This window comes from Mercenaria mercenaria, chromosome 13, assembly GCF_021730395.1.
Source record: "Mercenaria mercenaria strain notata chromosome 13, MADL_Memer_1, whole genome shotgun sequence".
NCBI lineage: Eukaryota > Metazoa > Mollusca > Bivalvia > Venerida > Veneridae > Mercenaria > Mercenaria mercenaria.
The window spans coordinates 58,544,703-58,570,333 of NC_069373.1; the positions used below are offsets into that span (position 1 = coordinate 58,544,703).

General features: G+C 35.3%; 1 protein-coding gene across 1 annotated transcript; it reads left to right on the plus strand.

Moving 5' to 3' along the window:
• The first annotated feature begins 1,501 nt into the window (after positions 1-1,501).
• LOC123528656 (mitochondrial-processing peptidase subunit beta-like) lies at positions 1,502-21,324 on the plus strand. Its single transcript, XM_053520927.1, has 12 exons — positions 1,502-1,622; positions 4,546-4,692; positions 5,926-6,012; positions 12,623-12,752; positions 13,082-13,173; positions 13,498-13,604; positions 14,306-14,385; positions 14,706-14,910; positions 18,499-18,615; positions 19,653-19,710; positions 20,255-20,330; positions 21,017-21,324. Exons 1-12 carry the CDS (start codon positions 1,560-1,562, stop codon positions 21,079-21,081), a joined length of 1,227 nt encoding a protein of 408 aa, XP_053376902.1. The 5' UTR covers positions 1,502-1,559; the 3' UTR covers positions 21,082-21,324.
• The last annotated feature ends 4,307 nt before the right edge of the window (positions 21,325-25,631 follow it).

Here is a 25,631-nt window from a genome sequence, read left to right on the forward strand (position 1 = left end):
CAACCTGTACGATAATAGAACCTATTTTACAGTTGTAAAAAACGCATGTAAAAGGCCTGTATTTTAAAATTACAGCTGTAAAAGAGCTAAAAGTGCAAAATGGTCAGAAATAAAGTTGCAATTTACAGGTGTAAAACACTCAAAGAGGTATATATAGTAGTCATCTTACAGTAGGAAGATGTTATATCGGTCGTTTTTTTTAGTCTGTTGCAAAGTGCTAATTTCAAAGGGATTTTAATGAATGTTCATACATATGATAACAGCGATTGAAATTTCATACTATATCAGGGTCAAGAACAATACGTACACTTACAAAGGGTTCAGCCAAACTTTGGTTCTCTTCACTTAACGGTTAGCAACTGCAACCATTAGACTATGTCTATGTTTAGAGGGGGTCTCTGTGACCGAATGGTTAATGTCGCTTACTTCAAACCACTTGCCCCTCACCGCTGCGGGTTCGAGCCTTACTCGGGCGTTCAATTCTTCATGTGAGGAAGCTATCCAGCTGGCTTACGAAGGTCGCTTAAAGTTGTTCTTCAATGATGAAATAATGCATGGACGAACACCTGGGGGTTCCTCCACCATCGAAAGCTAGAAAGTCGGCAAAGACCAATAATTAATTGTGTATTGTGACGTTAACCACTCTCCCGCATGTCCCATTGTTTCTATGCCTTTGGATTTCGTTGATAGATATGTCGGTAAATTAGCTATACATAGCTAATGTTTTTCCTGTTTATATATATGCACCGACTTTAAATAAAATTTGTACTGTATTGTATTGTACTGTACTGTATTGTATTTTATTATATATCTATATAAATTCTGTAAAAATTCGGCTTGTATTTCACAATTAAATATGAACATACAGACAAAAATTCCGTATTGTACCTCTTAAATTCAGTATTGTACCTTCCGTATTGTATGCTGTCGGACTATTTTCATAAATATGCATGACCCGACACATTTCTATAAATAGCGCAATAAAAACTTCACTAAGTTCCATTTAATATCGATAAACATTGAAGATGTCGTTCAAGAACAAAACAAGAATCAAAATGGTAAAGGTATATAATAAAAGGGTCAGTATAACAGTAGCTATCTAGATCTGGGACTTTGTATTCGGCTCGAGTGGATTTTGCAAGGTCGGATCACACTTGGTGCTTGCGCGCTTCGTGAGATCCGATCTGGTAAAATCCACTTGAGCCGAATACTGCATCCCAGATCAATCTACTGTTATAATGTATTGTATGGATCAGAATCGCATTTGCAAGTTTTTCGTGCAATTTCCAGAAAGGAAGCTAAAATGTTATAAACATTTCCTAGTATTTCCCTTTATTCTAAAAAAAGCAAACTGTTAAGAAAATGTTCAAGGGTCTGTTACAGGCACTCTCGCAATCTAAAAACAGTCTAGGATCTCAAGGTTTCAAGACTTTCAATGTCAATTGCTTATTCAGAGCTCATGATCCATTTCGCGAAATGGAATCGTTTCGATTAATTTACGCAGTTTCAACGCATGCGCAGCGCTCTTCGTCCTTCGCATTTTACGAAACATCCGAAACATGGCCACAAAGATGTTAAAAGTGGCAAACACGATTGCACGGGCGTTGCCAACAGCAAAAAATGTAAAAAAGTTATTCATTATACTCATAAGTAAATGGTTTTGAAATCCAAATCATCATCTTGGCGGTATTTACGCGGCATTGAAAAGCGTCAGTACCCCACCCACCATGAAAATTAATTTTACAAATATTTGCTACACATATCTATTTCAAGTATCGTATTGTAACTTGTTCTCTACTCTGTTAGCCTTGGTCATCTAAGCCTACCCGTATCTGCATTTTACTGTTAGGATAACCAACGCATAAAAAGGTCCAAAAAAAGTCGCAAGATACTGGTCAGGCTTACTTGCTTCAATAAATTAAGGCAGTGGCTAGAGAAACGGAATCGGTTCCCTAGCCTGCGAACTTAATCATCCGGAACCGGTTCTCTAAGCAAAATACCGTGCATAGGCTAGGGAACCGGAATTTTATTTCTATGCATAATACTGTCGAAATCCACTTTGTTTCTTGGTAAATGTCATGCATATTATTATCTTAATTAATTTTACCATCCCCTTGCATTTATCTGCGTTTACTGTCTCCCAGAGTGTACTCGCCGCAAATATACCCAATACCGTGTCTACTGTATCCAAATGATATAAACTAGTACGAACGAATGCGTGAAAACTACTTAAATTTGCAGTTTTTAAATGTTATTTGCTTTAAACTTGTACTATGTTTAAATTATTTGAATTTAAAATAATATTGGTTTGTATATGCGTCATTACATGTTTATAGATGAACAAACTAATTTAATTGCCCTTAAAACTTCATACATATTCTTTGATCACTTTAAATACTGATTTGTAACACCTCGGCATTTCACGTTCAGAGATATGTAATCAATACTGAAATTACTTCGATGATTTCGCATACATTCGTACTTAGTCTAGTTTATTTTATAATTTGAATATGGCTGCGAGTACACTTCTGGAGACACAGTAAACACAACTAAATAAAAGGGCATAGCTTGCTGCAATGGTAAAATTAATATTAAGATTAGAACATTCACATGATACTTACCAAAAGAAACAAAGTGGATTTCGGCAGTATTATGCATAGAAATAAAATTCCGGTTCCCTAGCCTCATGAGCCTATGCATGGTATTTTGCTTAGAGAACTGGTTCCGGACGAATAAGTTTGCAGTCTAGGGAACCGATTCCGGTTCTCTAGCCACTGCCATAAATTAAACAGTGATAATAGTTTTGAGCCTTCTCATTGATCAGAGCTGTTGGAAAATTTATTTCATTTTTGTTTAGGTCGACAAAGCTTTTCTCAAAAATTATGAGCTACAGCTTTGTAACTTTGTACACTTGTTTATCATCATAATTTAGATGACTGTGTAGGCTAAGAACCTAGTCCAACTAACTTGACGCGATCCTACTCCTAGGAAATATTGAGATAATTTTTTCATATGAGCAATATCCCCACTCGCGTCAAACACTTGAAAGACCAAAATAATTACAAGATACAAATTTTATTTAAAGTCGGTGTTAAGATACAGACAACATTAGCTATGTATAGCTATTGACCGACATAAATAACAAAAGTATATTTAATAACATAATAAAGAAGCAATTTCTGATGAAATTTTCATCGCTGTCGACACTTAACATGCTATAGGTTTAAATGCCGATTATTTCATGAATTAAATTGGCCATAAATTCAAATAAAACTTACATGTATTGTAGGTGGATTCAATTCCTCATTGATTTATGTAGAAAATATCAAAAAATATCCAACATTATGAATTTTTTGGTGATTTAAACCTATGTATGAACTGTATATGATTAACATTTACCATGTTGACACGCTAAGATGCACAAGCGATAAAACCAATAACTTTACCTGACTGTGTACTGTGATTTATCCTCTATTATTTTGATCCTTTGCAAATATAAAAGAATATGAACATCAAATTATTTTGACTAGCCAAGAACCATAACTCTGATATGCATTTTGTCTAAAATTATGGCCCTGTTTGTACTTAGAAAATTTGAGTTTCTTGGTTAAAATTTTTTTATAGGCTCACCTTTTCTCAAAAACTATAAGAGCTACAGCTTTAAAACTTTTCACACTTGTTTATCATCATGTAGATGGATATGTAGGCCAAGAACCATAACTCTTATAGGCATTTTGGCAGAATTATGGCATTTTTTGTACTTAGAAATTCTGAACTATAACTCTTTTCTTACATACTGTGCTTTCTGAAAAGCATGAGTCCGGTATTTTTGCAGATGATAGAACAAAATACCATGGTTTAAGTATACAAGTAAGTGTTACTGAAATACCAGGTTTTCGAAGAACAGCAATAATGTCATGCATGGCTCCCTTCTTTACACCATCCTCCATTGTTTTTCTTAATTTTTCAGTAATAAAAAGCATTGCATAATTCCATGTAAGAATACAAAGTGATTAAAAAAATACCTTGTCTCTGTTATATTCTTGCTTTTATTTGCCACATAATGATGAAAATAAAACAGTTAATCAGAACATTGAAATATTATATGAAGAGCAATCCTAGTTTCCCTGTACGGTTTCATACCTTTTTTTCATCAATTTGGGAATGCAACCGACACCGGTGGAATTGGAAAAATGCTATCGGAAATTGTCTTAACTGGGACAATTTGCAAATTACCAAAATCTACATAAATGTGTTTTTGTGTGAAATATTAATGAATTGCATTTCAGTAATTGTTCAACACTATTATAATTTACCTAAATACACATACAAATTAGCAAAACTATCTTAAAACAGCAAAAACCATAAAAGGTATAATCATTTGGGAATTTTAAATTCAACTATGGGAAAAAAACATACTTTTTTGCATTGGGATTACCTCCTTTTACCGGAGGTAGATTTATAGGGGGGGGGGAAAGCCCTGGGTTTTATGTGTTTTTGTTTCATATTGTGAAGGAAAGTTATATTATTTAGTATTTACTTCAGGTTCCTGTTACAGCTGCGATGCTAAATAAGAGATGGCAATCAACCAGTTTCAAAGAGGCGTTACTAAATGTTCCGGAAACTAAAGTTTCCACTCTGAATAATGGATTTAGAATTGCTACTGAAGACTCTGGAGCACCAACATGTACAGTAAGCATGAGCTTTTAAAAGGCTGAAATTAAAATACAAAAGCATTACATTGAATTACTTTTTCAATGTCTCTTTTTATTAAAGAGAAATTCATACATGTAGTCTGCCTCATTTCAATTTGTCTATCTGCTACATATTGAGACACACAAAGTAAGTATAGTACCAAGTTCATGTAGTACAGTACATACCTTTGTTACATATTAAGACTGTTAAGGAATAAGCTGCAGGTATTTACATGTAGTTACTGTTAAGATATAAAACCAGATGTATTTACATTTCGGATTCTTTTTCTTACCTGGCATTTGATTCAGTATTGCATCATTTGTAACAGATCTTCAACAATGATAAAATTGTCAGTAATGGCTTTCACTTTGACAGGGATAGTATTGAAGTTCTACGTAGAGCAGTGTTAAATTGTAGTTTATTACTGTTATTTTTATGCCCCCGAAGGGAGGCATATAGTTTTTGAACCGTCTGTCGGTCCGTCGGTCTGTCAGTCTGTCAGTCTGTCCGCAATTTTCATGTCCGGTCCATATCTTTGTCATCGATGGATGGATTTTCAAATAACTTGGCATGAATGTGTACCATAGTAAGACGACGTGTCGGGCGCAAGACCCAGGTCTGTAGCTCAAAGGTCAAGGTCACACTTAGACATTAAAGGATAGTGCATTGATGGGCATGTCCGGTCCATATCTTTGTCATCGATGGATGGATTTTCAAATAACTTGGCATGAATGTGTACCACAGTAAGACGACGTGTCGCACGCAAGACCCAGGTCCGTAGCTCAAAGGTCAAGGTCACACTTAGACATTAAAGGATAGTGCATTGATGGGCGTGTCCGGTCCATATCTTTGTCATCGATGGATGGATTTTCAAATAACTTGGCATGAATGTGTACCACAGTAAGACGACGTGTCGTGTGCAAGACCCAGGTCCGTAGCTCAAAGGTCAAGGTCACACTTAGACGTTACAGGTCATTTTTCGTGATAGTGCATTGATGGGCGTGTCCGGTCCATATCTTTGTCATTCATGCATGGATTTTAAAATAACTACGCATGAATGTGTGACTCAGTAAGTCGACGTGTCGCGCGCAAGACCCAGCTCCGTAGGTCAAAGGTCCTAAACTCTAACATCGGCCATAACTATTCATTCAAAGTGCCATCGGGGGCATGTGTCATCCTATGGAGACAGCTCTTGTTTTTCTTTTAAATCCATTACTTTATAACTTTCAGGTTGGGCTGTGGATTAATGCAGGAAGCAGATATGAAAATGATCAAAACAATGGTGTTGCTCATTTTCTAGAACATATGATATTTAAGGTACATGAGTTTATTTCATTCTTAATATGGGTGGTTTTCAAAATAATGAAGCAAAAGTGTGACATAGGGGTTGAAAATTCAAACTTATTTCTTATGGTGGTCACCTATTTTTTATTATAGCAAATACTTCATATTTGAAGGAAATAACTTTGGGGAAGTGTTGAGAAATGCCAATCAGAAAATATTTCAGCCTTTAATTCAAAAGTTCAGTGAATTTCCAGTAAGGTGGGTGATAAATGTTGCATGGTTTTATGACAAGGAAATATGTATAACAGTAATTTTTTCAACATAAATGATAAGTAATGGGTGTATGTGTATGGTTTGAAACTTATTTAATCATATGTTTGTGGACATTGGTTTTTAAAATCACCCTTTCTGCACAAATTTGACATGAAAATAAAACTTTACCTAGAAAAGTTGTTGCTGAATGCAAAATAACTATCATATAATTATAAAACCAACTTTTTTCTGACATGTTGCATGTTTATAAACCACATGCCAAATTTCAAGAATGTCCAATAATTCTAATTTCTAGAATTGTCTACTCAAAATTGAGTTATTTTAAAGATGCACAGGGGACACATACTGAAGATCAGTGTAATATTCATCCATTATTAGTTTTCTATTCATAAAAAGACTACTGGTAATAAACTTTAGACAAATACTATCAAAAAATAGTTTATTCCACAAAATAACTACAAAATTGAAAATTTTCACTACAAAAACATGAAAATTCAACAAAATGTAATGCCTGTAAATGAAAAATAAGTGACTTTATACATAACTAACACACTGAAATCATTTAATTTACATGAACTGCTTATTCATATTAGAAAAATGACAAAATACCATGCATGATAAAAAGGAATAGTAAAATTCATACATACTTTATAATGTTACTAAAAAGGGTGCACAGGGGACAAATTGTATCAAAATATTTATTCATAGAATATGTTCATGGTAAGTAAAATTCTTTTAACTACATAATATTTACTAGTGAACATTTACATATTTAGGTAAACTTAAGAGCTTAAGAAGCAATAAAATTGATGTTTCCACTTTTAAACTTGAAAATTGGCAACTTCGGAAAAAAATGCAAACAATGAATTTTTAATTGTCCAGGGTTTCTTATATAATGCTAAATTATCAAGTAATGCCTAAATTTTGCATACACACTGCTAAGAATATAGAAATGCCACCACAAATTACAGTAATGCTATGATAATTGATATATGTCAAAAAAAGGGTGCACAGGGGACATCACTTTTGGCTTTGTGAATGTTTAACAGTCAGTAATATGTGAAGTTGAAGGCTGCTTTTGTATCTGTTGTAACTCCCTTTCAAGGAAAATAAAGTAAAATCCCATTTTATTTAAAGAATAAAAGAAATCTGACACTTAACAACTGAAAAGGTGCACAGGGGACATTTTTAGGTGTATAGACATTCATCAAGTTTCTGAGAAAGTCGATTTATTAAAGAAAAAAATCATACTGTGTCTTCACAGCTGAAAGGATAAAGATCTTAGAAAAACATTAAGACTTTTGAAAAGTAATAGGGTTATGAAATTGTAGTGTTCAACATTTAAATTTAGTATTTTTTTCACTATTTTTCGTGAAAAGGGTTCCATGACAAGATGTGAAATATTAGTAACAATAAGATGTAGGTAATGAAAAGAAGTATTTTATTTAAATGTGCAGAGTTTAAGTTACATTAAAAAGCCAAAGCTGTAACAATAAATCATGGTTTTAAAAAGTAAACCTCAGTTGAAAACTATACTTCATGTAAAATGTCACACTTTTTTGGGTGCACAGGGGACAAAATTAGCTATATAATTTAATATAACTTTAAAACTGCTTGAGCCATCAAGATAAAATTGCACACATTTATTGAGTACATTGATTTGGATATATTTTGCTCCAAAACACATTCTAAAACTGAACTGAATTGAAGTAAGGTGAGAGAGAAGAAAAAGCTTCATTATTTTGAAAACCACCCATATATAGGTGAAATATATTTCCAGAGCACAGCAGATGTATTTTAAAAAACACCAGCTGTCAAATTGGCACTTTGTTTTCTCTATTACTTAGTATTTTATTATAAAGATTTTCAAAAATTTGTTTGCAGTTTTTTTGCTTGTATACCATTTTGTCCAGAAAAAAATTCCTTAAAACTACAAGTACTGTCAATGATTTCAAGGTCATTGCAAGTATTTGGTATCTTCAGACAATCTCAAAGAGCAGGTTTCTTGATTCTTTGGTTTACATCTTTTCAAAATTATGTCCTTTATTAACATCGAATTTTATGATTTTTTTTTTTGCATGTAAACCTGTTTGTCAGAAACTGACAGGAAGTTGACCAAAAGTTTTAAAACTCCACTCACAGTTTTGGCATCATGAGATGACCACACATGGCAGACTAAAGAAATTTAGCTTACATTTTGTCAAAGTTATGTCTTCTTTTCACTTTGAAATTTTTGTGTTTGTGAAAGTTTTGCATTATTGTACTGAATACTTTCAAAAGTCTTTCAAAAGAAGTCTGCAGCATCATGAAATGACAATTCTGAACTAGGTTCTATATCCCTTAAAGTTTATTATGCCCCTTTTTAAACTTTTTAGCTCACCTGTCACAAAGTGACAAGGTGAGCTTTTGTGATCGCGCGGTGTCCATCGTCCGTCCGTGTGTGCGTGCGTCCGTAAAACTTTCGCTTGTGACCACTCTAGAGGTCACATTTTTCATGGGATCTTTATGAAAGTTGGTCAGAATGTTCACCATGATGATATCTAGGTCAAGTTCGAAACTGGGTCACGTGCCGTCAAAAACTAGGTCAGTAGGTCTAAAAATAGAAAACCTTGTGACCTCTCTAGAGGCCATAATTTTCAATGGATCTTCATGAAAATTGGTCAGAATGTTCACCTTGATGATATCTAGGTCAAGTTCGAAACTGGGTCCCGTGCCGTCAAAAACTAGGTCAGTAGGTCTAAAAATAGAAAAACCTTGTGACCTCTCTAAAGGCCATATTGGGGCCTCCGTGGCCGAGTGGTTAGAGTCGTTGACTTCAAACCATTTGCCCCTCATTGATGTGGGTTCGAAACCTCATTTGAGGCGTAGAATTCTTCACGTGAGGAAGCCATCCAGCTGGCTTACGGAAGGTCGGTGGTTCTACCCAGGTGCCCGCTCGTGATGAAATTATGTAAAGAGGGGCACCTGGGGTCTTCCTCCACCATTAAAGCTGGAAAGTCGCCATATGACCTAAAATTGTGTCGGTGCGACGTTAAACCCAACAAAATAAATAAAATAAATAAAAAGGCCATATTTTTCATGGGATCTGTATGAAAGTTGGTCTGAATGTTCATCTTGATGATATCTAGGTCAAGTTCGAAACTGGGTCACGTGCGGTCAAAAACTAGGTCAGTAGGTCTAAAAATAGAAAAAACCTTGTGACCTTCTTAAAGGCCATATATTACACAAGATCTTCATGAAAATTGGTCAGAACGTTCACCTTGATGATATCTAGGTCAAATTCGAAACTGGGTCACGTGCCATCAAAAACTAGGTCAGTAGGTCAAATAATAGAAAAACCTTGTGACCTCTCTAAAGGCCATATTTTTCATGGGATCTGTATGAAAGTTGGTCTGAATGTTCATCTTGATGATATTTAGGTCAAGTTCGAAACTGGGTCACGTGCGGTCAAAAATTAGGTCAGTAGGTCTAAAAATAGAAAAACCTTGTGACCTTTCTAGAGGCCATATATTTCACAAGATCTTCATGAAAATTGGTCAGAACATTCACCTTGATGATATCTAGGTCAAGTTCGAAACTGGGTCCGGTGCCGTCAAAAACTAGGTCAGTAGGTCAAATAATAGAAAAACCTTGTGACTTCTCTAAAGGCCATATTTTTCATGGGATCTGTATGAAAGTTGGTCTGAATGTTCATCTTGATGATATTTAGGTCAAGTTTGAAACTGGGTCACGTGCGGTCAAAAACTAGGTCAGTAGGTCTAAAAATAGAAAAACCTTGTGGCCTCTCTAGAGGCCATATATTTCACGAAATCTTCATGAAAATTGGTCAGAATATTCACCTTGATGATATCTAAGTCAAGTTCGAAAGTGGGTCAAGTGCCTTCAAAAACTAGGTCAGTAGGTCAAATAATAGAAAAACCTTGTGACCTCTCTAGAAGCCATATTTTCCATGGGATCTGTATGAAAGTTGGTCTGAATGTTCATCTTGATGATATCTAGGTCAAGTTCGAAATTGGGTCACGTGCCTTCAGAAACTAGGTCAGTAGGTCAGATAATAGAGAAACCTTGTGACCTCTCTGAAGGCCATATTTTTCAATGGATCTGTATGAAAGTTGGTCTGAATGTTCATCTTGGTGATATCTAGGTCAAGTTCGAAAGTGGGTCACGTGCCTTCAAAAACTAGGTCAGTAGGTCAAATAATAGAAAAACCTTGTGACCTCTCTCAAGGCCATATTTTTCAATGGATCTTCATGAAAGTTGGTCTGAATGTTCATCTTGATGATATCTAGGTCAAGTTTGAAACAGGGTCATGTGCGGTCAAAAACTAGGTCAGTAGATCTACAAATAGAAAAACCTTGTGACCTCTCTAGAGGCCATACTTGTGAATGGATCTCCATAAAAATTGGTCAGAATGTTCATCTTGATGATATCTAGGTCAAGTTCGAAAGTGGGTCACGTGCCTTCAAAAAATAGGTCAGTAGGTCAAATAATGAAAAAACATTGTGACCTCTCTAGAGGCTGTATTTTTCATGGGATCTGTATGAAAGTTGGTCTGAATGTTTATCTTGATGATATCTAGGTAAAGTTTGAAACTGGGTCAACTGCGATCAAAAACTAGGTCAGTAGGTCTTGAAATAGAAAAACCTTGTGACCTCTCTAGAGGCCATACCCTTGAATGGATCTTCATGAAAATTGGTCAGTTTGAAACTGGGTCACGTGCTTTAAAAACTAGGTCAATAGGTGAAATAATAGAAAAACCTTGTGACCTCTCTAGAGACCATATTTTTCAATGGATCGTCGTGAATGTTGGTCAGAGTTTTTATCTTGATAATATCTAGGTCAAGTTCAAAACTGGGTCACATGAGCTCAAAAACTAGGTCACTATGTCAAATAATAGAAAAAACGACGTCATACTCAAAACTGGATCATGTGGGAAGAGGTGAGTGATTCAGGACCATCGTGGTCCTCTTGTTTATGTAAAGCTTTATGATTAAACTAGTATTATGTGCAAGGGTCTCAAATAGATGAAGACTGTCATTAGACCAGACCTGGGGTCAATTACTTTAAAATGTAATTAATTAAATTACAATTACATTGAGAAATGTCCAATTAAATTACAATTACCATTACATGAAATTTAGCAATGTAATTAATTAAATTACAATTACATTGGAAATTGTAATTAATTACATTCAATTACAATACCAAATGTGGTGCTTCTTACATGAACACTGCAGCAAAGTTCTTTACTTTGTACTACACAAACATGATAATCCACATGTAAACTGATTTCAGTTATTTCAAAATTGAATTTAAGCTCAAAGTAAAATCTGTGTTTGCGGGAGAACATTACTCTGTCTTTAATATTATTGCAAAAGGAGCTACAAGTCAGCCCTGATTAATAGTTAATACATCGTCTAGCAGAATTCGGTTAGAGAAGATGCATGTAAAGTCAGGTATTTCTCTGAGGTCTGAATTTCTCTGAAGTTTATAGGATCATGGTTCTGCAATATGTTTCAAATTTAACTAGTCTAGTTCAGTATTTAATCATTTACATTTTAAACATATATTTTAAGTTGTTATCCTTGACACTACAAGTTATCCAAAGGACCACATTGAAAATAAGTTGTAAAACATTCATGAGTCATCCTAGAATAACTATGTCACTAAAACTGTAGAATACTCATAATGTCTACAATAATATTTAAATTTTTTATCTTGTTAGAACTGTGAAATGATATGTTGTTTATATCATTTAATACAACAAATTTTATCACAGATAAAAAATGACTAAACTAAATGCTAAGCATTTCAATTTTTGCTCCAATAAAAATCTAAATAATAATTATGCAAATAACAATTTCAAATCCTAATTTGATCATTTTCTCCAAAAACATAGTGACAAACATCATCAAAGATTACCAGTTGGTTCTAATGAAACAAATATCAGAACAAAGGAGCTATGTCCAAGGGGTTAACACCTACCATAATATTCTATTGTTATTTTTCACAGCTATGAAATGCATATTAGCAGGTTAAAGTGAAGTGTCACTGGTAATAAACACAAAATAATAATCCAGTTTGTTGAACAAATTATATATACTATTTATTCAACAAACTGGCTTAGCATGTGCCATGTAATTGGAAAGTAATTGAAATGTAATTGTCAATTACACCCTAGAACTGTTCTGTAATTAATTAAATTACAATTACATGTAATTGATAAATGACAAAATTACAAATTACATTCAATTACTTGGGAAATGTAATTTAATTGCAATTAATTACAATTACATTTTTAATTACCCCAGGTCTGCATTAGACAGCTCTTGTTATACTTGTAAGTTTACCAAATACTTGATATTTTCAGGGGACATCAAAGAGATCTCAGACTGACCTTGAACTTGAGGTGGAAAATATGGGTGCCCATCTAAATGCATACACATCCAGAGAACAAACTGTATACTATGCCAAATGTTTCTCAAAAGATCTGGAGAAAGGTATAAAATTGTGCATATTGGAATAAGATTTACAATATAAATTGTAATTGGTAATACATGTATGACCAAACTTTAATTTTAAAGAAAGATCATTTTTAGCCTAAATTTAGCATCCAGTCCCTGTATTATATGATATAATTGCACAAAAAGGATTTTGTGGAAACTTCAGTTTATGTTCTTTACAAAATGTTTAATGATACATGTGGAAATTTGTGAGAAATTTCAAAAATATACTTGTAGTATTATAAAAGATAAATTCCAAAAATACCCAGGGGGCTTTAGAAGTTTCTTTAGTGTATGTTATAATAAGTGAAAATATTTTGTTTCAGCTGTTGAGATTTTAGCTGACATAACACAAAACAGCACACTTGGAGAGAAGGAGATAGAAAGAGAAAGGGGTGTTATTCTCAGGGAAATGCAGGTAGTGTACTCTGGCATATCTCATGTCTAGCCCAAAAACTTTGCCTTTCATTTAGGGATTATGCTTTTTATGTGGCATTTAATGCTTAGACTGTGTTCTTGTTTTAGCTAAATATATTTAGTAAAGGCTGTTTTCAGTCAATTTTTGTAGCAAATTCCAGATTTCTTTTGGGATCTCCGTGGCCGAGTGGTTAAGGTTGCAGGGGGCATAGAAATCCGTTATTTTAAAAATTCTGCACAAGCAGCTGGATATTACATGCGTACACAGAAGGTCAATATTGTTTTATGTAATTTTTATCCTACACCAAGAATTGTTTTATTTCAGGAAGTAGACACAAACTTACAGGAGGTAGTGTTTGATCACCTGCATGCCACAGCCTACCAGGGCACACAGTTGGGTCGCACCATTCTTGGACCCACAGAAAACATAATGTAAATACATCTGCATCTTCTTAGTTAATTACGACTATTGCTAAATCAAACATTTATCCACTGTCTGCTAGGAGAGCTGACAAACCTGAATAACTTCATTTTAATCTAGAAGTGTTCTGTCTAAAATGCTATTAAATTTTAATCTAAAAGAGCACGCCTCCAGATTATTATCGAAACTTACAAAGTTTTAATAGCGATTCAGTGATTTCTGGCAGCATTTATTCATAGGAAATTAAAAGTAGTATGGTCTATATATTATATTGAATACTGTCAAATAATTAATATTTTTGGGGGACTAATTTTCTTGGATTTCATGGATTAATTTTATTGCCAAAGGTTGAAATCCACAAATTGATATCCAACCAATTTATTTTTTTGTCTGAAACAACATAATTTCATGCCCGCAAAATTAGATTATTTCAAAGTATCATGTGAAACTCTGAAAGTTTATCACACGTTATAACTTCGACATTAAATAGAAGGGATTTATATGAACCTCAAGATTTTTGAGATTTAGTACACACTGCTATCTGTCGAAACAAACAAAAATTGTTCGAAAACCTTGATGTTTCTCTGGACTTGTTCGAAATGAGATGTTTGAAATGAGATGTACATGGACACTATTCTCTTTACAGTGATAGATTTCGTTTTGGTTTAGTATGAATGTTTCTGTAGCATTCTGAAGGATTGTTGTTTTACAGGTCACTGAAGAGAGATGACCTGGTTGCTTATATCAAAGAACATTACAAGGGAAACAGAATGGTACTTGCCGGAGCTGGAGGTTGGTTACTTTATCAACATTCTCTCTAAAAGTATTCAATAGAATCCCACCCAAACCAAAAAATCATGGGCCAAAATTTACATACATATTTTATCAGTGAAAAGAATGAATTAAGAAAGGATTAAAATTTAAAAAGTTCTTTTTATCTCTTCCACATCCAGAGACTTTTATTAGATAAATACATGATTTTCATTCTGACATGAAAACTAGTGGCAGAGGATTAGTGAATTGAAAAATCAATTAATATTTCAGTACATCTTAAACTTTTCTCTTTAGAATTTCACAGACTATTACTGTATCATTTGTCTACTGCCTTGCAGGTGTTGATCATCAGAAATTGACAGAGCTAGGAGAGAAATATTTTGGTAAACTAGGTACTGGCTACGAGACGGCTTTGCCAGTTCTGTACCCCACCCGCTATACTGGTAGTGATGTAAGTTGCCCTAGTACAGTCTTCTTTCAAGATAATAAAATGTGCTCAGAAACTACCAATCAGATGCCTAAGTTTTTTCACTGGTTTCAAAAGTCTACTTGTTTGCCTTGAATCTTGTTAAACAGACTAGCACAAAAAAAAGTAAATATCAGTGAAACAGTACTGGTAGTTGCAATCCTAAAAGAGATTGAAAATTATTTGTTGGGCTTATCAGATGTCTTTAGGAGACCATATTAATTATAAAATAGAGTCCTGTATAACCTTTCAATTTAGGTTCACTTGGAGTTAAGCATAATTACAGGTTATATACTTTAAGATGTGAGTAGCCCGCCCGCTTAGCTCAGTAGGTAGAGCGTTGGTCTACGGATCGCGGGGTCGCGAGTTCGATCCCTGGGCGGGGCGTATGTTCTCCGTGACGATAAAATACATTGTGTCTGAAATCATTCGTCCTCCACCTCTGATAATTCATGTGGGGAAGTTGGCAGTTACTTGCGGAGAACAGGTTTGTACTGGTACAGAATCCAGGAACACTGGTTAAGTTAACTGCCCGCCGTTACATGACTGAAATTCTGTTGAAAAAAGGCGTTAAACCCAAAACAAACAAATTAAGATGTGAGTACTTATTCCATGGGGTACTGAGAGAAAAATTCTATCAGAGTGAAATGCTATTATAGTTGGCACTTGGCAGTGTTGTGGTAATAAAAGGCCTGTATCTTAGTTATATTAAAAAGAGTATCTTAGTTAAATTAAAAAGAGAAAATATTGGTTTTTGGCAACAGAGTGTCCGATATTTCAGCATGATCAAAATCTGTAAAATTTAAGAGCAGTTGGATGACGCAAAGTTTATTAATTTTCTTTTTAAAGTAATAAAAATCTTGAGGTTTTTTTTGGAAATTGAGGAAAGAACATGAAATTTACAGAAACTAATGCCTTGTTTGAATTAATGGACAGAGATATTTGAATAGTTTACCTTCAGAGCCATTTAGATAACCGTAAGTATCTTTTGATATTCGCAGTTTGCTACGACGAGTGAATGCCATTGGCCCATATGCAATTGCGGTTGAGGAGCCCAGTGGATAACCCAGACACATACTTGATGTAGCTAACACTGTGTTGGTAGTTCGGACAGATCGTTTGTGGCTCTTCAAACTGATGAACCATTGGATGCTAGATGTTCAGAAACACATGTTACAAGTTAACAGGATTCAACACATGTTTACAGTATAAAAGGTCTTTGTATGTCTAACCATTGTAGCTTTAGTTATTGTGATAAAGAGTTTAATTAGAGAAGGATTGTTTATGGTTCAAGAATTTGCACCTCAACCTCAAAGCATTATTTTTGAACCATGCTGGATTCTCTGTGGCATGTCCTCATAAGACACTAGCCCTGTTTCACAATGTTAGGCTATGTTGACTTGATTAATTTTCAAACTTTTTTTGACATTGCTTTATGATGAATTAGTATGCAATAAAACACCAGGTCCCTGTGTGTCAATCTGTTCTTTGTTGCTACTGGCAAACTTGAGTTATTCTTGAGTAGTTTTTACAGCTCTATAAATTGTGAGTTAGATTCTTGTTTTAGTTTATTCTGACTTCTTCTCTTTCAGGGGTGTATATTTGTTGTAGAGGGCAGATGAAAATCTATGTGTGGAATGTTCAGGAAAAGAATGGATACTTTCAATCCACAAAGATAAATCATTTGTAACTTTCATTGCTATTTTATGAGATCCTTTAAAACATTTGTGTGAAAAGTAATTCTGTAGAGAACATTACAATTAGGGTTGGTCTGCCTGGCAGGTTAGTATGATGAAATGGCCTCAATGGTGGTTAAGTCTAATTGGTTAAGATTTCTTCAGTGAGGAACCAGCTCCGCTGCTTACAAAGGTCAGTGGTTCTACCTGGACCTGCCAGTTGAGAAATCCTTGAGGGGCATGGGGTCTTCCCACCATCAACAGTCTGCAGTTCTTAGGAATATCTTTCAATTTGTAAACATTGCCTCAAGTCTGATTTAATTATGAAATGTGTGAAAATAAAACGTTATTTCAAACAGTTTAGAACTGGTTTATGAAGCTCTTAAAGCTTAGATTCAAGTTTATATGTCGACTCTCATTGGCTCAGCCGGTACGCTCGAATACCCCGTACATCTGGTCCAACTTATTTTATGCCGGCATTACTGATGCGGAGGCTATATGTATCATCCTGTCGTCCGTTGTCGTTTGTCCGTCCGTCCGTACAAGGTTTACTAAATGGGACCGTTTTGTCTAGCATCAATACCCCTTGCTAGAATGACTTTATACTAATGCAGATGTAACCTGTGACCATTCCTGATCTTCAGACATCACCTGACCTCAGTTTGACCTTGACCTTTACCTCATTTTGGACTTGGGTTGCTTTATATGGGCCATCTCTTGGTTAACCAAATGGGACCGTTTCATCTAGCATCAGTACTGCTTATAAAAATCAATTGATACTAATACAATGTACCTGTGACCATTCTCATCTTCAATCATCACCGACCTCAGTTTGACCTTGACTCATTTTGGATTTGGTTGCTTATATGGCCATCTCTTGGTTAACCAATGGGACGTTCGTCTAGCATTAATACGTTACAAGAATGAATTGATACTAATACAGATGTAACCTGTGACCATTCCTCATCTTCAAACATCACCTGACCTCAGTTTGACCTTGACCTCGTTTTGGACTTTGGTTGCTTTTTATGGGCCATCTCTTGGTTAACCAAATGGGACCGTTTCGTCTAGCATTAATACCGCTTACAAGAATGAATTGATACTAATACAGATGTAACCTGTGACCATTCCTCATCTTCAAACATCACCTGACCTCAGTTTGACCTTGACCTCGTTTTGGACTTAGGTTTCTTTGTACCGACAAGGATGCTACCGAGGGCATCAAGCGTTTATTGAACGCAGCTCCTTGTTTATATATTGTGTATTGTTTGACTTGGGATGGCTAGGACACCGATAACTGGAACTCTCGAACTCCCTGTCTGGTCCCTTTAGCTTAATTATAATGTAAATCATACCTGATTGGTCGAACAAACAATTGTCTGCCACAGATCTTTTCATGATGCAAACAGTTGCACTTATGCAAGTCAAACAACTTAGTGAAGGAACAGGCAACGGGGGATAGCTAAGTCAGCAACGGGAAAACAAGAGAAGAAATTTAGACCCAAAGACTCTTTAGACAAAATATGCTTCAATGGATTGTGAAGAAGGACAGAAAACAAAAACAGTGATTGCCAGAATATTCGGCATAACGAAAAATACTCCCGGGCTGGATAAAAAAGGCTGATATTTAAATTATGTTGTTTATTTCCTTTTTATTAGAACAAAATCTGACAATTTATAGTACATTTCCAGCTTAAATATGGTTTTATGAGAGCTCTCTGTATAAAAAAATATGGCCACCATACTGATGGCTCAAACTACCAATCTTGAACTTGTTTTCATGGACCCTTCGAGTTCAAGCCAACGAGAGTCGACTGTATGTTAAATATGTCCTCATAGACACTATAAGAAAATATTTGAGTCGTGTTTCTTGTAATAACATGCTGAATAAGAGTACAAGTTATTTGGCAAATGTTTTATGGATTTTATAGTATTAATTTGTTGAAATGAAAGTTTAACATTCTATGTTTATTTGCTTGTGTTTTACAGGATGAGACTGTGTACAAACATTACAGATTTTGAAGTAGAAAGAGCTAAAAGACTGCTTAAGACAAATCTTTTATTACAATTAGATGGCACTACACCAATCTGTGAGGATATAGGAAGGTAAAGTGGCCTTCACTGTAGATATATGAGATATAATTTTGAACATCTGTTTATAAGGAAACTTTATAAGGAAATTGCTCAAAAGTCTTTCAGAATAATGGTGCTAAGTTGAAAATAGATTCTGCAACTTCAACACATGCAGAACATTTTGTGACTTAAAAAACGGGTACATTTTATTCTGTAATCTACTAAATCCCTTAGAGAGATTTTGTGAACATTGACCTAACTGTACAAGATCAGGCTATAAGTAATACATCTTTCTAAAGATGTTGAGATCTAGTGGTGGAAAATTCTTCAGTTTTTTAAGATATATTTAAAATGTCAATTTTGTGGCCAAATGATAGTTTCCTTGTTTAATAATCTGTTGGAGTTGTTTAGAACAAAGTATAATATGAATACTATTGTTTTGTATTTAAAGAGAAATGAAAAGAAAACTTTGTTACAGAAAAAGGTTGAACTTACAATAGGCTATGGTTGTGTCAATCTGACTAAAGTACTTGATCTTCTAAACGAAGATCTGAGAACGACCCATTCACATTCGTCTTCTGTATATTTTGGATTTCCAATATAGCTATTTATATTTTCGCAAATCTTTTTCGATTTGAACCGATCAGACAACTTGTTCGAATGTCAGAGAGTAAGAAAAATTTGCAGTCAATCCAGGGCTCAAACCCGGGACCTTTCGCTTACAGAGCAAGTGCCCTACCGACTGAGCTAACCGGCTATCTGACATCTTTCGACATAAAAATTGTAGATATCAAAAACCAAGGCTTTTTAAAGCTTGCAGAATGCTGTAAGTTAGCTTTTGATTGGCTAGCGGAAGGGTCGTCAGAACGAGGCTATCAATAGCTCGTCAGATCCTATGCGTAGCGTAATAGGATATGTACTTTAGTCAGATTGTGGTTGTGTTGAAGTTATCAGTTAGTTTTATGTTTAGTGATTGGTTAAAGATCTACAAGTATCTAAATGCTATTTCCTGATATTTGTGATAGGACACTATTGAAAACTAAATATGTAAATGTTTTCTCTTCTTTCAGACAAATGTTATGTTATGACAGAAGAATACCATTGGATGAAATGGAAGCTAGAATTAGTGTAAGTTTTGTGTAGTACAGGTTTTGTTTTTAAGAACTACCGTAAATTTGGTAATTTTCGTGTCGCTTTTATTTTGCAAGTTGATAGACAACAGGCATATTCGAGTTATCAAGAATTTATGCTTCATAGTTACTTATTCTTTGGGAAATTATGCTACATAATATTCATAAGAGTTTAATTAGTGTCTCTCTGATGGTGAATAATAGCGAAAATAAAATCTTTGCAAATACTACCCAATGTGTAGTAATGCGTCGATTGAATATCTCCTGGCTTGTAAGTATGAAGTTTCAGGGTGCGGCCTTTCAACTTGTCACTATCAAGATTGTTTTCAGATGTTGTAGTTTTTAGACGGATATCCAAAAATGACCTTAGCACTGGAACCAGTCCATTTGAAATATTGTCTTTCTGCTTTGATTTAAAATCTCAGAAAATAGGTCTTTTATTACCTTCCAACTTTAATATTAGTATCTAGGTATAAATATTACTAAAAAAATTTTTTATATAAAACATAACATTTTAATTAGAGTTGTTTTGTTTGTTGCAGGCTTTATCAGGAGATGATGTAAGAAGGACATGTTATCAATATATCTATGATAAATGTCCAGCTGTTGCCGCTGTAGGTCAGTATATCCTTACATACTATTATATAAAATCTGTTTTTGTAATCTTAATGGAAAGCATTGGGAGTTGTTTCCCATCAGGAGGAGTGAAATGTGAAATTAATATGAGTCTCAACAACTTAACTGATCCCAGATTATGAAAATAAATACGTTTCTAATATAGGAAGTCCAAAACCAACATTTTGAATTGAAAAGTACAACATGCCACATGGCCTCAGGCGTTTTCTTCCCAGGTTTTTAACAGCCCATTTTATACAGTCTATACCAGCTCCATATGATCAAAACACTCCAATTGTGTTGTTTTGATGTACTGAGGAATCATAATTACTGGTGGAAGACAAAGTTTTGTGCATTTCATGGACGAGAATGAGATAATCCAAGAAATTAAATTGCATCGAAAAAGTAAAAAATTAATAAAATACCCATTTGGTCCAAAACCATAAAATTCCATGCCCACAGATTCAGATAATTTCACAGTAACTTTTGGATAAAGAAAACTACCTGTTGGTTGTATAAAATTACAGTCATTGATATGACAAAAGTTTAAAAAGGCTAATTTTCAAAACTGTTCCATATCTGTTACATCTCTTTGATCTTTTGTACTATAGCTCAAATATGAATATTATTACTAAAAAGTCTACACTTTACAACAAGCCAATATCAACAGTTATGTTTATTTTTTTCAGGTCCAATTGAAGGATTGAACGACTATAACAGGTTACGATCATCAATGTACTGGTTGAGAAAATAAACACTGACAATTATTTATTGAAACATTTTAAGAAATATTTACGAAAGAAAACAATAAGAAATCTGTAGATCTTCAGACCATGCCAGTTGAGATATCAGCTAATGTTGATGATGTGCTATACACATGTTGACAAAGGTGAACTGGAGTCATTTAAGTTTGTGATAGAAATTTTTTTATGTGTAATTGTTCTTGTTTGTGTTGGCATGGTAGATTTTAAAGTATTAAAATTTGCCAGAAAAAAGATATTATCTTTTATAAAATTCTAATGTGTTTGAAATGATTGGTCTGGACTACTGTAAATAACAGTTAACCCTTTCATCAGCTTAAATAATTGGTCTGGACTACTGTAAATGAACAGTTAATCTTTTCACCAGTTTAAATGATTAGTCTGGACTACAGTAAATGAACAGTTAACCCTTTCACCAGCTTAAATGATTGGTCTGGACTACTGTAAATGAACAGTTAACCCTTTCACCAGCTTAAATGATTGGTCTGGACTACTGTAAATGAACAGTTAACCCTTTCACCAGCTTAAATGATTGGTCTGGACTACTGTAAATGAACAGTTAACCCTTTCACCAGCTTAAATGATTGGTCTGGACTACTGTAAATGAACAGTTAACCCTTTCACCAGCTTAAATGATTGGTTGGACTATGTAATGAACAGTTAACCCTTTCACCAGCTTAAATGATTGGTCTGGACTACTGTAAATGAACAGTTAACCTTTCACCAGCTTAATGATTGGTCTGACTGAACTGTAATGAACAGTTAATCTTTTCACCAGTTAAATGTTAGTCTGGACTACTGTAAATGAACAGTTAACCTTTCACCAGTTAATGATTGGTCTGGATACTGTAAATGAACAGTTAACCTTCACCAGCTTAAATGATTGGTCTGGACTACTGTAAAGAACAGTTAACCTTTCACAGCTTAAATGATTGGTCTGGACTACTGTAAATGAACAGTACCCTTTCACCAGCTTAAATGCTTGGTCCTTTCACCAGCTTAAATGATTGGTCTGGACTACTGTAAATGAACAGTTAATCCTTTCACCAGCTTAAACGATTGGTCTGGACTACTGTAAATGAACAGTTAACCCTTTCACCAGCTTAAATGCTTGGTCCTTTCACCAGCTTAAATGATTGGTCTGGACTACTGTAAATGAACAGTTAATCCTTTCACCAGCTTAAGTGATTGGTCTGGACCCCTTACCAAGGCTATTCAAATTATTTTGATTTGTCAAAAAACATGGCCACCAGAAGGCATGGTCACTTTTCCTTATAATTATGTATATAGTGGAAAATTAAAAAATAGTCTTGTGTAAAACTGCTGGCTCGATTTTAAAACAATTTTACACAAATGGTCCTTGTGTGACCCTCTACCAAGATTGTTCAAATTATTTTGATTCGTCAAAAAAAACATTGCCGCCAGAGGCCGTGGTCACGTTTTAGCTCACCTGTCACATAGTGACAAGATGAGCTTTTGTGATCACCCTTTGTCCATCGTCTGTCGTCTGTGCGTCCGTCCGTCAACAATTTCTTGACTGCAAGATAGTGGTTTCATTCATGATTTTATTTTAACCAAACTTTCACACAACTTGTATCACCATAAGATCACGGTTCCTTTCTTGAACTAGCCAGATCCCATTATGGGTTCCAGAGTTACGTTCCCTGAAAGGGCCAGAATTAGCTATTTTGACCTTGTCTGCACAATAGCAGCTTCATTTATGATTTTATTAGTCCCCTACTGGTTGAAAACCAGTTTCGGGGACTATAGGAATGCGCTTTTCCGTCCGTCATTCCATCTGTCCGTCCGCAATTTCGTGTCCGGTCCATAACTCTGTCATTAATGAAGGGATTTTAATATTACTTGGCACAAATGTTCCCCATGATGAGACGATGTGTCATGCGCAAACCCTGGACCCCTGGCTCAAAGGTCAAGGTCACAATTGGAGGAGGTCAACAGGGCTATTTTCCTGTCCGGTCCATAACTCTGCCATCCATAAAGGGATTTTAATATTACATGGTACAAATGTTTCCCATGATGAGATGACATGTCATGCGCAAAACCCGGACCCCTAGCTTAGAGGTCAAGGTCACAATTGGAGGTCAAAGGTCAACAAGGCTTTTTTCCTGTCCGGTCCATAACTCTGCCATCCATGAAGGGATTTTAATCTTACTTGGAACAAATGTTCCCCATGATGAGACGACGTGTCTTGCGCAAAACCCGGACCCCTAGCTCAAAGGTCAAGATCACAATTTGAGGTCAAAGGTCAACAGGGCTTTTTTCCTGTCCGGTCCACAACTCTGCCATCCATGAAGTAATTTTAATATTACTTAGCACAAATGTACCTCATAATCAGATGATGTGTCATGCACAACTTTCAGACCCCTAGCTCAAAGGTCAAGGTCACACTTGGCAGTCAAATGTTAACATGGCATGAACAGGGTCTGTTTTGTGTCTGGTCCATAACTCTGTCATTCTTCATTTTAATATTACTTGGCACAAATGTTCCCCATGATGAGACGATGTGTCATGCGCAAATCCCGGACCCCTTGCTCAAAGGTCAAGGACACAATTGGGGGTCAAAGGTCAACAGGACTTTTTTCCTGTCTGGTTCATAACTCTGCCATTCGTGAAGGGATTTTAATATTACTTGGCACAAATGTTCCCCATGATGAGACAACATGTCATGCGCAAACCCGGACACCTAGCTCAAAGGTCAAGGTCACAATTGGAGGTCAAAGTTCAACTGGGCTTTTTTCCTGTCTGGTTCAGGACTCTGTCATGCATCAAGGTATTGCAATATTACTTGGCATAAATGTACCCCATGATGAAACGACATGTCATTCGCAACACCCAGAACCCTAGCTTAAAGGTCAAGGACACACTTGGAGATCAAAGGTCAAATTCAAGAATGACTGTACGGAGATTTCTTCTTCCTGCATGGAGGCATTTTGATGTAACTTGGCACAAATGTTCACCACCCTGAGGCAGCATTGTTTTTAGAATTACCTCCCTTTGTTTTACTATAAATAGATTATATTATAACATTTTTATTACTGGCTGTAGGGAAAAATCAAGACCACTTTTCTGTTGTACAACATGCATGTTACATCCAAGTTTTAGGTGTATTTTGACCTTAGTATCTATACCTGGTAAAGAGTTTCTTTTGGCCTTATATCATATAGATTTCTTTTTTTTTTATACACCCGTTTGAAAAACGAGACGTATTATGGGAACGCCCCTGCCAGGCGGATGGGCAGGCGGGCGGCGTCCACAGAATTTGTCCGGAGCATATCTTCTACATGCATGGAGGGATTTTGATGAAACTTGGCACAGTTGTTCACCATCATGAGACGGAGTGTCATGCGCAAGACCCAGGTCCCTAGGTCTAAGGTCAAGGTCACACTTAGAGGTTAAAGGTCAGATTCAAGAATGACTTTGTCCGGAGCATATCTTCTACATGCATGGAGGGATTTTGATGAAACTTGGCACAGTTGTTCACCATCATGAGACGGAGTGTCATGCGCAAGAACCAGGTCCCTAGGTCTAAGGTCAAGGTCACACTTAGAGGTCAAAGGATACAAGAATGAAAACTTTGTCCGGAGCATTTCTTCTTCATGCATAGAGGGATTTTGATATAATTTGTCACAAATGTTCACCACCATGAGGTTTAGAGTCATGCGCAAGAACCAGGTCCCCAGGTCTAAGGTCAAGGTCACACTAAGAGGCCCTAGGTCTAAGGTCAAGGTGACACAGAGGTCAAAGGATACAAGAATGAAAACCTTGTCCGGAGCATTTCTTCTTCATGCATAGAGGGATTTTGATATAACTTGGCACAAATGTTCACCACCATGAGACGAAGTGTCGTGCGCAAGAACCAGGTCCCTAGGTCTAAGGTCAAGGTCACACTTAGAGGCCAAAGGTCAGATATAAGAATGACTTTGTCCGAAGCATTTCTTCTTCATGCATGGAGGGATTTTGATGTAACTTGGCACAATTATACACCATCATGAGAGGAAGTGACATACACAGTTCCATTTTTTAGAATTACTTCCCTTTGTTGTTACTATAAATAGCTTATATTGTAACTTCTTCATTACTAGTCGTAGTGAAAAATCGAGACCACTTTTCTGTAGTACAACATGCATGCTACATCCAATTTTGAGGTGTATTTTGACCAATCTCTACCTGGTAAAGATTTTTATGTGGACTAACAATTTTTTTTTGGATTTTTTTTTTTTTTAAAGATTAACTTCCCTTAGTTGTTACTATAAATAACTTATATTGTAACTTTTTTATAACTGAACGGAGAGAAAAACCAAGACCACTTTTCTGTGGTTCAACATAGATGTTACTTTCAAATTTTAGGTGTATTTTAAGGTATCTCTACCTGGTAAGGAGTTTTTATGTGGATTTAGAAAAACAAAATAATTACAATAATTACTAAACAACCACAAAATTAAAATTCCATTTGCAAATACAGGTATTAGAGTAAAGAAAATTGCTGTGACGGGCGTATATTGTGACATTCTGGCACTCTTGT